This window comes from Poecilia formosa, unplaced genomic scaffold (genome assembly GCF_000485575.1).
Source record: "Poecilia formosa unplaced genomic scaffold, Poecilia_formosa-5.1.2 Scaffold1157, whole genome shotgun sequence".
NCBI classification, from domain to species: Eukaryota; Metazoa; Chordata; class Actinopteri; order Cyprinodontiformes; family Poeciliidae; genus Poecilia; species Poecilia formosa.
This window is the reverse complement of record NW_006801096.1, coordinates 7,084-21,657: the sequence shown is the minus strand read 5'-3', so window position 1 is coordinate 21,657 and position 14,574 is coordinate 7,084. Positions and strand designations below refer to the sequence as shown.

General features: G+C 38.2%; 1 protein-coding gene across 1 annotated transcript; it reads right to left on the bottom strand.

Moving 5' to 3' along the window:
* Positions 1 to 1,083: 1,083 nt before the first annotated feature.
* On the bottom strand, positions 1,084 to 9,654 carry LOC103132608 (calcium homeostasis endoplasmic reticulum protein-like). Its single transcript, XM_007544417.2, has 3 exons — positions 9,439 to 9,654; positions 7,733 to 7,906; positions 1,084 to 1,280 (listed from the first exon to the last, which is right to left on the bottom strand). The coding sequence occupies exons 1-3, from the start codon at positions 9,461 to 9,463 to the stop codon at positions 1,099 to 1,101; spliced, it is 381 nt and encodes a 126-aa protein (XP_007544479.1). The 5' UTR covers positions 9,464 to 9,654; the 3' UTR covers positions 1,084 to 1,098.
* Between the last annotated feature and the right edge of the window lie 4,920 nt (positions 9,655 to 14,574).

The following is a 14,574-nucleotide window of genomic DNA, read 5'->3' as shown; positions in this document are numbered from 1 at the left end:
CCAGTCAGCAAAATGCATTTAGTTCATTGTACATGTCAGATGATATTTTGAAATGATTTTTTTTTTTAGTGATTGATTTAGTTGCCTACATAATGTACTATATGAGTAAAGTTGAAACCGTCTGTGCATGGGCTTCAAATTTTTCTGTGATTAAAAAATTATTCAATTACAGAAAGTATTCCCTTAATGCAATCCCTTCTTCAGAATTAAGGACAGTGCTTCAACTATGCCTGGTCTGTTATTGGGATGTAGCTCAATAACATACCTCCAGACATTTAGCCACTGGTTGTTATAGCAATACTTTGTTGCCTCCCTCAGTATCTGAACAAGTTGCAGTTGTTACATATGCAATGTCAGGCATTTAGGTTTAACTTGCCCAGTGAGAGTCCAACTGGAGGTGGAAACACTCTTCTGAATATGCCAGACCATGAAACAGCATACCGCTCGGTGGAAATGAGGCAAAAAGAGGCCAAGTGTGCAAAGAAAATACTCCTCATAAAATCAAGTCACTACCATTAGAGTCAACCATTGCTACCATAAGGGATGGATCAATACTTTGATGTTTTCACTCCAAATTCTCATCCTGCCATCTAAATGTTGCAGCTTAAATCAGGACCTGTTGGACAAGCCGACATTTGTCCAGTCCGTCATTGGTCAGTTTTGTTGAGCTGTGGGAATTGTAGTTTCAGCTTCAAAATGTTGGCTGAATCAAAAGGAAACTGTCCTTACAAACCCTAATGATGGCTGTGCAAGAAACCCAATAGATCAACAGTTTCTGAAATGCTGAGAACAATCTGAAGTCAGAAACTAAAAACTGGGCCACATTCAAAATTGCTTGAATTCCACTTTTTTTTTTTACCTTAGCCTAATACATGGTTTAAACAACACATCATCTTCAGCATGAACAAAAGTCTAAAAATGTTTTATATAAAAACTTGAACAGGTATTAAGAAAGTGAGCTTTAAGTGTACTCAGAGTACCTAGTAGACATTATTAACATATTAACATTTCTGCACCTGCTAATCTTTGGTGACATTTTGCCTTTGGGTATGGTGATGTAGATAGTCTTGCTCTATGGCTTCAATTATTGTTTCTTCTTTATTCTATTACCTGTCTGAGAGTGTGGAGGTGCTGCTCTTGTTGCTGCAGGTTCCACTGGCTCTGTTGAATGAGCTCATCTATCGAGGGCGCAGCTGACAGAGCAACTGGAGGTGGAGGAACCAGCTGCATTGATGGATGGGGAATGTCAACCACATCTTTGTTTCCTGGGTTGAAAAGATCTACAAAAACAGAATAACATTCACCTATTATTAAAAAGGCTCCAGAAAATAATCAACTCTTTGAAACACTACTGAAATGCTACAACTGCAATGATCCACAGTCCGTGTATTTTCAGGGAGTTTGTTTTTCCGTTTGAAATGAAAAATGAAAAAACGAAAATGGACTTGTTTTTTTGTTTTTTTTTTTTTTAACCCAAATTGGGACTTCGGTTACGGGTTTGGTTGGGTTGTTATCCGATTACCCATTTAGTGCACAAAACAGAAATGGAAAAAACGGATAATGAATGCTTAATTTCGATTTTCATAATTTCATTTTTGACAAGTGGTCTGATCTGGAAGTTCTTTCTTCCCTGCATACTTTGTACACTCGTCCAAAGCGGCAATTAATAGTATAATTAATTTCGTCATAATACCTTCACAGAGCTTATATTCTAGCTTTGTTTTGTATTCAAAGCTAATGTTGGCTTCTGAATATAGATTCTGATTCAGTAAATGGTTAAAGGGCTAGTCCACCCAATTTTTTTTCCAATATTGAGTCTTTAATCTGCTCTGTGCTCTGGTTTAAAAACTACAATTCAAGATGCTCAAACCGCGACATTCTGCCAGTCATTCAAACCCTACAGTTGTTTAAAGTTTTTTCCTTTATGAATAGCATTAGCATAGCAGTTGTAAGAGCCATATGAATTGAATTGAATGAATTGAGTAATTATGTACAGTCCTGGTCACCATTATTGGCACCCATGATGTCTAAGTACATATAATGGAATATATACTGAAGGAAATTCATCAAGTGAAACAACATTTTACTGTCGATAGCTTGTGCTTGATGCAAAACAGCAAATGATAAAAAAACATTTAAAAACATAAACATTATGAGAACAACAAAGAAAAACATAATGTTTACCATGTCAATGGCATTGGCACCCTTTGCTGCAAGTCAGTATGGAAACCCAATTTGGCTCACCTGATGCAAATCACAAATAAGGATCACTTGTGATGAACTGCCTCCACACATGTGACATGAATTAACCAATGAATGATCATGTTGGTGCTTTAAAAGTCATCTGTTAGTCCATCTTCATATGTGACAATGGCAAAGAAAAAGGAGCTGTCTGAAGACACCACAAATACTATTATTTGCAAGCACAAGACCTCCAAAGAGTATAAAGCCATCTCCAAAGACCTTGGTGTCCCTGTTTCAACAGTGCATAAAGTTAAGTTTTCCAGGCATTGAATGGTCAAGAACCTCCCTGGATGTGGGGGGAAGAGAAGAATTGACGACAGAAGTCTTCAACATTTGGTGCGAATGGTGGAAAAAACACCACGTCAAACATCTAAAGACCTGAAGACCAACCTGGAGCAGTCTAGTGTGATTGTTTAACAAGTACCACACGGCGCACACTAAAAGTGTGGATTTGTTTAGTGGGGCTTTATAGGCGGAGGCCAATGAAGACCCCATTGCTGAAGAAAATACATAAAAAATAACGCTTGACCTTTGCAAAAGAGAACCTGGACAAACCTCAAGCCTTCTGGGACAATATTTTATGGACAGATGAAACTAAAGTGGAGCTTTTCGGTAATTCACACAAACGGTATGTTTACAGACGGCACAATGAAATCTTTAAAGAAAAAAAAACACTATGCCAACTGTCAAGCATAGTGAAGGATCTGTAATACTGTGGGGCTGCTTTGCGGCATCTGGTACTGGAGGCCTTGACCGTATCACAGGCATCATGAAATCAGAAGATCATCATGCAATTCTAGAGCGAAATGTCTTGCCCAATGTAAGGAAACTTGGTTTGAGGTGAAGATCCTGGGTCCTCCAGCAAGATAACGACCCAAAGCACACCTCAAAAAGCACGTANTAAAGACCTGAAGACCAACCTGGAGCAGTCTGGTGTGATTGTTTAACAAGTACCACACGCCGCACACTAAACAAAGTGTGGATTTGTTTAGTGGGGCTTTATAGGCGGAGGCCAATGAAGACCCCATTGCTGAAGAAAAGACATAAAAAAGAACGCTTGACCTTCGCAAAAGAGAACCTGGACAAACCTCAAGCCTTCTGGGACAATGTTTTATGGACAGATGAAACTAAAGTGGAGCTTTTCGGTAATTCACACAAACAGTATGTTTACAGACGGCACAATGAAGTCTTTAAAGAAAAAAAAACACTATGCCAACAGTCAAGCATAGTGAAGGATCCGTAATACTGTGGGGCTGCTTTGCAGCATCTGGTACTGGAGGCCTTGACCGTATCACAGGCATCATGAAATCAGAAGATCATCATGCAATTCTAGAGCGAAATGTCTTGCCCAATATAAGGAAACTTGGTTTGAGGTGAAGATCCTGGGTCCTCCAGCAAGATAACGACTCAAAGCACACCTCCAAAAGCACATAGGCATGGTTGAAAGGGAAAAATTTTTACTATTTTAAAATGGCCAGCTATGAGTCTTGATCTCAATCCAATTGAAAATCTTTGGGTGGAGCTGAAATCTGCCATTGGAGAAAGGAACCCTGCAAATGTACAAGAGCTTGAGCATATTGTAAAAGAAGTGTGGGAGAAAATGCCACCAGAGAAGTGCAAGAAGTTTATATGAATATAATAAACGTTTGGAGGATTGTCATTGCTGCCAAAGGCTGTGCAACCAAATATTAAGGAGAAGTGTCAATATTAGTCCACATACTGGTTTTCTGTTTTCTCCTTTGGAATTAGAATATTTATGTTGAAATGGCAATTGTCTTTGTTAGGGTGCTGGGTGTGTCGAGGTGGGCGTGACCGTCACCAGGTATGACTGGCACTGTTACTGACGCGCTGGCTTTATGTGTTGGAAGTTGGGTGAGCAGAGTCGTCATGATTTCTGTTGACTTATGTTGCCTTATCGAATTATGTTAGCTCTTATGCATTATTGACCTTGTCAGTCTGTGTCTCAGTCCTTCTCTCAATGTTCAAAGCAAGAAAATCTAAAACAGAATAAACCAATCATTGATTGAACAAAGTGACCTGGAATTGGTTTAAAACTCGCATCAGACAACATTCCCCAAGTTGAACCCAATGTGGCCCTCTACCACCACTAGTTTTTGCCGCACATTTACCGATTATAAAATGTTATGTGACAAACACACAGAGTATGACTGTCCAAAAGATACAATGAAAATGTAGCCATTTCCAATATCTAACAAGTAGGAAATGTTTAAAATAATGCACCAATTTTATGAAATTATAAAAGCTTAACTAAATAAATAATTATCTAGGAAGAATATGAGGGCCACAGAAAAAAGTTAGAATTCCAATTTTAATTTCAAAATTCTGATTTTTTTTTTTAAATCAGAATTCTGACTTTCTAAAGAAATAATAATGCTGGTGTTAGCTAAATGTTAAGGGGCCCTAATCCTCTTCCGTGGTTTATTACCTCATGATACTTTTTCACACTTTTATAAGTGAAGTATCACTGTCCAACAAAATATGAAAACCTTTGTCCCCTTCACAAGATTTGCTTATAAATTGGTCTCAACTGATTAAACATAACTTTTGAGTTGATTCTCTCCATTATTCCTTTGCGCTGGATAACTAAAAAAAACAAAAGAATTATTTCATATTAAAATTTTACCAACCTGTATCCAGTCAGTTGGTGCTTTATAACTGGATGATTTATTTACAATACTTACTAGACACTTACCAAACTTATTTTCTTATTATCATCAAACTCATATCTTATAAAATAATCAGGAATAAATTTATTCATAAAAATGTATTTATTAAAACAACAAAAGCAGATTTTCAGCCCATGTTCAAGGAATCATAAAAAGATATTCCTATAATTTGTGTATATAAAAGATGAGACAGTGAAGAAGACCATGTCAGGAGGAGGAAGAGAATCACTGGGAGATTCTGGGAAGCTGCATCCTAAACCTGGAGCTGAGGCCTCTCCTGAAGAGATGCCTGTCAGGAACAATAAAAAACAATTTTAAAAAGTTCATACTGCACGTAAGAAGCCAATCGAAGGCAAGAATATATTTCACACATACACAAAGAATTTTCAAAGGGAAGGAGATATTAGCAACTGGAATTGGAAGAAAACACTGTGGCAAAGTTTAGAAGAATATATCTTCAGAAGTATTGAACTCTCTAGAGAAGAATATTATATTTTGGTACATGAATCAAACAGCACATATAGCCCACAAAGACATCAAACTCTTCATATTACACTTTGAGACGCTATGAACAGATGACAAGCAGCGGAAAACGACAGGGTGACTTGCCGAGATCAGGCCACGGTTAGCGGGGAAAACACACTCCACCCACCCGCTGAGCCTGGTGCCGCCTGGCCCCGTTAGCGGAGCTATGCTGCGCCAAAAACTCCAGAGAACATTTCTAAGAAGCCTAATTTTGGATGAACTAAGTGCATAGAAGAAACTACGAGGTCTACTTTCTAGCCTAAAAACATCTTTAAACAACTTGTGTCTAATTAATACTATACTTACCTCTATTTGCCGCTGCTGGTGGTGCAGTGCAATGGAGGCCATCTTGCTGGTCCGGAGACGAGGGAGGTATGGCTGCAAGCTGGTGTGGGAAATCAAGCCACCGCGCTCTGGCTTTTCAAAATAAAAACTCAGGCTAACCATTTTTTCGGTGACCAGATGCCCGGTATTATGTTTCTTACAGGAGCATTATTTAAACTTGCTTTGCGTTTGGCGGAAATTCTTCCGGCTTGAATTGAAAAGCTTTTTTTTTTTGCGGCTTGTTTATTTTTTTTTTTTGTTCGGTTCCCGTTTTTTAACCGGGCCGGGGGGACCTTTTGGTTCGGCCTTTTTTTCAAAATTGAATTCTTGAAATTGGAACTGGGGGGTTGTTACCCTTTTTTTTTCCCCTTTTTTTTTTTTTTTTTTTTTGCCTTAATTGTTAATTTGGTTACGGACCGGGGTTGGGTTTTCGGTTTTCGGTTTTGTTTTCGTAAACGAAAAAATTTGTTTTTTTTTTTTTTTTTCTTTTCAACCAAAACAACCAACTTGCTTTTCCCGGGCCCTTCCTTCCCCTTGGTTTTTTTTGGTTTTGGGTTGTTTAAACCCATACTTTGACTGTAAAAATAGTTTTGTTATTTAAAAAATCATATTTGAAAACTTATACAGGTGTCTAATTTTTTTTTCTAAAGGACAAATTTGTCATATTCATAACCTGGTGAGGAATTCCACCTATTATAAGATAATAGAGTAGTTTCCAAACTTTTCAGCCTGTGACCTTTACTACCAAAACAACAGGAATTTTTTACTCCAAAAATCCCCTCATTCAGAGTTTTGCCGACTTCAGAGACTGACAACCCTCTAAAAAAATTATTTTCCTCCATTTATTAAAAAATAAAACTTATGGAGTCAAATCAATCCAAGTACTTTTAAATTAATTTAAGTTTCTAAAAATTATTTTAAAGCTATACAATACTGTAGATTATTTAATCGTACATTTGTTTATTTCATGATATATTTATTTACTTTATACCTTCTCTTTTGGCCATACATACACTTCGGGGTCACATCACTATGATTCTGAAAATCATTTCATGACCCCCACTTCAGGCCTTTTTGCACTGCAGGCCCTTACCTGGCCTGGCCCCTTTCGGCCCAGCCCTATTGTATTCTATCCTGGTTGTTTTGCATTGAGTAACTGAAGGAGGGCTGCGACCCTCATGGCAGTCAAATTCCTGCTAAAGCTGCCAAGGTGATCTCCCCAGAGACAGAGGAACAGTTTTGTTCTCGGTTGTCCCGTGGAGCTCCTTCTGTACACGCTCGTCACTGAGAAGCTGGGGAAACCAGCTTCTCAGTGATCAGCTTTACCTTTTAAACACACTTTCATCAGAGTGTTCTCTCTGAGCTGGACTTGTGTTTAGTGCTGCTGAGCTACAACTGAGGCTTGTAGTATTTCCCCCGCTGGAGTGAAGTGAGATTCAGAAATCCCCTCATCCAGAGTTTTGCCGACTTCTAATCGGTTCAATGGTAGAAATGTTATTTACATTAACCACTAAAATCTTTGGCTGAAGTGGCACTTGTTAATGAGGTAAAATAACTTGGCTTCACATCATATTCTCACTTAAAATTTAACAAGCATGTCAACAACGTGAACAGAGTAGTAAACGCAAACATGGATACTTTGAGTCTGACTAGACACCATCTACCATTTTGTATTCAGCTCAATCATTTTACTTCATTAACAAGCCAACTGGCACTACTGATTCCTGTGCTGTACGAAGGCTCCAATTCTTGCCCACTCTCCCACAGACATAAATGATCACTGTTAGACTCTTCTATTTCCAGTCAGCTCCTCTGAGATGCATTAATCCTGGGCCTAATAAAATGCTCATTTAGGGACATCAGTGATTTTGCTTTCACAATGTCACTGCAAAAGTCAGAACTGAATGGTGCCGCTACGTTACATTAACTGCTTTGTGTCTTTAACTACATACGTTGCTGTTGCTCCATAGCAAGCTTGCACTTATAGTAGCTGAAATATTCTCCCCCAAATAGGAAGGAGAATTTTGGGTTGTCCTTCTGCTTCTCCATGGTCATCTTTTCAAACTCAGGCCCATTCCGAGCCACAAACTGGGCCAGTTTGTCAATCACATTCCTCAGCTCTTGATCTGAAAAAGGAAAGGATAAGGAGAATCAGATGAATTTGCAACCAAAAATTAATAAAAATGTATGTAACTTAACATTCTTTAACATTTCCTGGACTTTTAGAAACAGCTGGTTAGACACGAAGCTGAAGTTGGCTTCGGATTGCAGCTTCTAGTCAAGAAATGGCTAAAGGACCATTCAGCCTAATTTTTCAAGACCTTGGCAATCTTTAATCTGTTTTAGTTTGAATGTTTTTACTAATTGAATCTACGTCTACTTTAACTTTGACATCCCAAGGACCAAGGTGTGTTTCACTCTTTGAGTTAGTGTTTAATGTTCTTTTTTTTTGTTGTTGTTCATAAATACAGTCATAAGAAAAACAAAAATATCCTAAAAAAAATATATACGCCCAAAAGTTTAACCTGGAAAAGGCTGTCTTGTCTTAAATAATTTCTTCTCATTTCTGACCACGATTAATTTGACAAGCATTTTCTTTTAACTGGTACTTCAGCTGCTTTTGATTTAAAGAGCATTTTTCATTTTCTTAATTGAGTGAAACTCATATTTACTTATACACAGTAAACCTGAAATATATTATTTTATTGAAGTTACATTTAGCAAAAAAAGTTGATTAAATCAATAGAAATGTACCAGTATTTGTTGCTGCGACTGTTTAAATAGCATTCTGAGAATTATTCAAGCAACAATTCAGTGTAAAGCAATGGAGAATATCAGATTCCATCTACAGTAAGCTGCTTTACAAGGTCACTGGGTCCTGTCAGAACACAGATGTCAGAGGAGAAGATCTAGAAGAAGCTTTTCTTCTAAATTTTTCTTCCTGCAACAAGGGGAAAACACTACTCTTGACAGAGATTGTGCTCAGACAGGAAGGAGGTTAGAGAACAAGTGACTGAAAAAAAGAAGAGATTATCATGCAAAGGAAAACCAACACCAATCTGTACTTTCCGAGCTGAACCAGTTCTGAGATGGCCCAGATGCAAAAGTAAAAAAAATAAACACACACGTATCAATATTTTTTTTTATAAATCAAAAAAGGTTTCACTAATAATAAACTGCGTTTGAAAAATTTTGCAAATGTAGAATAATCTAGTCGGAGCTTGAAGAGCGTACATTTAGTTCTTAAACAAGAGCATGTTCAAGATTAACTAAATGGTGAAAAAATAAAGTGGAATGGCCCTGAAGCCTATTAAAACTTCATCGTTTAAATTTGACTTTTAACTGATGGTCACCTCATAACTTTGTTTTTTTTTTCTTTGTTGTTGTTGTTGTTTTTTGTTGTTGTTTGTTCTACTTTTATTTCTATTTTTATTCATTTATTTTCACTGTTTACGCTACTGATTAATTTTACACGTGCAGCGCTTTAGTCGACTATTGTTTTGAATGTCCTGAAATATGAGGCAGCAATAGCTAAATGCCTCCGTTACACATAACTCAACATTTAAAGCAAAGAATGCGCCGCTGGAACCGCACCTTTATTCACGAGTTAGCTAGAGCGGCTAACATCGTGGCTGCGCTGCAGCAGAGCTCTGCTCACCTTCAGGAGGGTTCGGGACGTCCATGTTGGTTCTGTGTCACAGTCAAACGTTGTAGCTCAGGGTATAAAGCGGCTATTATAGCTGAAATATTCTATTTTTCATCCAACGACCCTCACAAAAATAATGAGCAAAAACATAATTCCGTTGTTGTCCACCGGAAGAACTTAACAGAAGCAGCGCGAAGAGGGGAGGAGTTACTAGTCCACATACCCCAGCGATACCATTAGATACTGCCACCTGCTGACAGAAACCCTTTTTAAATAAACAATTAAACAAACAAACAAACAAACAAATTAATACAATAAAGAAGAACCTCTCTAAGAAAATCAATGTTGGTAACCAAGGCAATGTCTCTTGTCCTGCTGTCACTCACTGCATTAGCTCTCTAGACCTAGCTACCATACTACTATGGCCTCGTAGGTCGCAAAAAAAATAAAATAAAAAAATAAAAAACTGTTGTACAACAAACTCTTTCTCTGAACCCTTATGAGTTAAATGGTTTAGAGTTCCATACTTTAAATAATCCATGCAAGATCAAATTTGCCAGTTGATCAGAAGTCGTACCTCCGTGGAATAATAAACCTGTTAGGTCCAAAATGCTGGGTGGCAAACATTCTTGTTTGTAATTTTATATTGATAAAATCCCGATGAACAGGTCTGCATTTTTTTTTATCTTTTATTTATATAAAAAAAATCAAAATAAAATAATTAATTTCACTGCCAGACTTTTTTTTGTCATGGAATCAGGGACATTTTGAGTAATCTCTCTTTTCTGGGAAATGAGTTTGATAATACAATATTGGTAAATCAATTATTGAACCCGGATGGTATGCTGTCCCCCTTTTGAAGAATTTAACAATTTGGATTCTCAATTGTCCTAGTTGTTCTTAGTTGTTCTTTTTTTTTTGTATATGTAAATGATGTTCAGTGCACTGTTCTGTCTAAAAAGCTTTTAAAAATACAATTTAGAGAAGAAACTCAACTTCTATCAGCAACCATTTCACATGTCTTCACACTTAGCTGTCCTAGAATTTGTTCTCTGTAATAAGTTTCCAAAATTACCCAAACAAAATTCAAAAACAAACATCGCTTTTGGAAAATGCAGATTGGGCATAAACTGGTATGTGAATGGTTCGGATGGACATGGAAATAGGTAATGAGAAAGATGGAGATTTTTGAAGGGTGGACGCCAGTGGAAAGAGGTCTTGGAAGAAATAAAATGGATGAAGGAAAGGGTATTTGTGATAGCCAAGGCAGTAAACGGGAACTGGAAGGAAGTAGTTCAGAAGAAAGGATAGTGAGGAGGAAAGTTGTGAGGGAGGAATTTAAAGTAATATTAAAACGAGGAAGAACAGGATAAAATCAGCCCCATTGGGGTGTCAAGAGAAATTAAAAAGAAAATCGGAGATGTTGAAATGGTTAAGATTTTGAGAGACGGAAACCTATTGGTAGTATGTAAAGATGCAGAACAAAAAAATAAGGCTTTAAATGTGGATAATATTTGCAAAAGATCTGTGCTGGAGAAAAAAATCATGGGAGAAAATAAAAAAATTGGAGTGATTTATGGGATCCCTTTAGATGAAGATCTTGATAAAATTAAGAGAAGTGTTGTAGGTGCAAAAGTGAATAACTTGAAAAGATTGTCAAAAACAGTGGATGGAGAAAGAGTTGGAAGTTTGTCAATCCTTAAAGTTTGAAGAAAGAGTTGCCAAAAAACATCAAATAGGATGCCTCAATTTCCAGGTCAGACCCTATGTACCTCCACCACTTCGGTGTTTCAAATGCCAAAAGGTATGGACACACAGCAGCAGTATGCAAAGGGAAGTAGAGATGTCCAAAATGTGGAGAAGATCACAAATTAGAAGAATGTAAAGAAGCAGCACAATAAAAATGTAATTGTGGAGGGAATCATAGAGTCACATTTGGAGGATGTGAAGTAAGGAAGAGGGCAAAATAAATCATACAGATTAAAACAACTAAAAACATAGGCTATGCAGAAGCAGTTAAAAATGTGAAGGAACAGAAAACACGAGAGATTGAACAAATAGTGAGTCAAACATCACAGCAAAGCAAAGTACAGACTGAAGATAATGTCACAATACCAGTGGAAAAAATATTTATAGCTTATGTCATCAACTGCACTGACCAAGCCAAACATAAAACTGAGAAGATTAAAATAATAGAGAGAGGAGCTGAAATGTTTTTGGGCTTTAAAGAGGGATCATGGGAGAACATAAATAAAAAGTTGGAGGAAGATAGGAAACCAGGACCATCAGGTGAAAACAGTTCATGTTATTACAATGGAATGCTAGAAGTTTAATCGCTAATGGACAGGAATTTAAAGATTATATTGATGAGCTCGAACAATCGGAAATTATTTGTGTTCAGGAAACATGGTTAAAAACATTAGATTTTGTGATTAAAGGATACGATAGTGTAAGAAGAGATCGATCAGAAGGAGTTGGAGGAGGATGTGAAATATTTATAACAAGGGATACAATATCAGGTATTAGGGAAAGGGAAAGAACTAGAGTATGTGGTAATTATATGGGAAGAAGGAGGTAAATGCAAAATAGTAAATTTTTATAATCCATGTAAAATATTAACGATCGGTATAATGGAGGAGTTAACTGAATATTTGGAAGGGAAAGTAATTTGGTGTGTAGATTTTAATGCAAATAGTACTTTGTGGGGTAAATGTAATGATAAAAATGGACAAGTTATAGAAGAATTAATGGAAATGAAAAATCTGGTATGTATTAATGATGGAGGGGGAACAAGAATCAATATAAGAACAGGGATGGAATCAACTATTGTTTCAAATGTTTTAGCTGATATTTGTGAATGGTTCATTGATAAAAAAAAAAAAATCTACAATAGGTAGTGATCATTATCCCATAACAATAAGAGTAGGACTGAATCTAAGAATATAAAGCTTGGGAAAAAGTTTAATTTTCATAAGGCAGACTGGATTTAATTTAGATATACGAGTCAAATAAACTTAGAAAAAGTAGATACGAGTAGGGATATAAATGATGCAAATTGAATAATTTGTAAGATAATAATGGAAGCAGCAGATCATTCTATAAAGAAATCAGGGAGTAAGATTGATAAGAAAATGGTGCCATGGTGGACAAATGAGTGCAAACAAGCAATAAAGTTAAGAAATAAAGCATTTAAGGTACTCAAACATAATCCAATTTATAAGAATTTAATTGATTATAAAAGAAAACAAGCAATAGTAAGGAGAACTATAAAAAAAATACAAAGAGAGAATATTGGAGAAATTTTTGTAATACAATAGGGAAAGAAACAAAAATTGAGAAAATTTGGAAAGTAATCAAAAGAATGAATGGTATAAACAGAGTTTGAATATCCTTTATTAAAAATAGATGATAAATATGAGATGAAGACAAAGCTGAAATATTGGCAAGAACATTTAGTAAAATTCATAGTTCAAATAATATTAGAATGAAAAGGGAAGAAAAAGAGAACATACAAAAATTATATATAAAGATTTAGTACAGAGTGTTGAAGAAACAATTTGTTGAATGTGTAAGGACACTCAGAGGGCACCCGGAAATTCAACCACACACAGGAGTATACAAAAAGGGAAAAAGTTTATTTTTTCAGATACTGGTTTCTGCTCAGGGAGAGGTCATCAAACGCAGCACTGAGGAGAGATGGGAGAAGACTGGTGATGCACGGATAAAGGAGGAGTATCTTAGAAATGTTCAGCTTAACTGACCTGCAGAGCAATGGACGGGTGGAGCAGAGGGTCTGATGACAGGGAGATGCAGGAAACCAATGGAACAGGGTTCTGTGGAGGCAATGAACATCTCCACAGGGAGATCCAAAATGTAACACCCAGGGACTCTGTTGATAATCAGGCTGAGGTCATACACAGGAGGACAGAGAGAGCAAACTTAGCTTTGAGGGGCAGGCAGTAATCGGTGGTCGAGAGGCAGAGCTTGGGTCAGGGTCCAGAAAAGAAGGGATCCGTGAGGGGCAAATCTGTGGTCAGAAGTGGGGGGGTTGAAGAAACACTGAAGGCTTGGAAGGAAACATTGGATCTCTACTGGCTCGTGGCTGTTGATAATCTGGCAAGGAAGCAGAGGCTGAGGTGTGTTTAAGTAGGGCAAGGCCCAGGTGGAACAGGTAAGCAATCAGGCATGGCAGGTGAATTGAATACAGCATGGACAGGACATGAATCATAACAGTACCCCCTCCTCAAGATCCAGCTCCAGAAGGACCACCAGGCTGGTCAGGATTGGACCGATGAAACTCCCTGGTTAGGGACTGTCCAAAACATGCCGGACCGGCACCCAGGAGCACTCCTCAGGCCTGTATCCCTCCCAGTCCACCAAGTAATGGATGGACCAGCCCCAACATCTGGACTGAAGGAGACGACGTACAGTGTGAGCGGGGCCTCCATCAATCATCCGGGCGGGAGGAGGGCACCAACTGTGAAGAGAAGACAGGTTTGACACGGGACACATGAAAGGTGGGACAAACCCCGAGAGTCCTGGGGAGGCGGAGCCGAACAGCCACTGGGTTGATCACTTTGGAGATCGGGAAGGGTCCAATAAAACGAGGGGCTAGCTTGCGGTTTTCAATCCGCAAGGGGAGGTCCTTGGTGGATAGCCAGACTCTGTCCTGTGAGGTAGGTGGGTGCTGGAACTCTGCGACAATTGGCAAATCTGCAACATACAGCGGAGGTCTTCAGAAGGGCCCTGCGGGCCTGACGCCATACCTGCTGGCACTTCAAGGCCGAAGCGACTTTCTTGAAGAGACAACACAGGAGGCTGGTAACCGTAAACGGTGTAAAAGGGAGACAGCCCTGTAGAAGTAGAAGGGAGAGAATTGAGTGCATACTCCACCCATGGTAGGTTCTGTGACCAAGAAGAGGGATCATGTTCACAGAGCATCCGAAGCTTGGTCTCCACTTCCTGGTTGATCCGTCACTTTGAGGGTGGAACCCTGATGAGAGACTCACTGTGATACCCAGGAGACCACAGAATTCCTTCCAGAATCCAGAGACAAACTGGGGTCCCCTGTCAGAAACAATGTCAGTTGGCAGCCCATGCAAGCGAAACACCTCCCGGGCCAGAATCTCTCCCAGCTCCTTGGAGGAA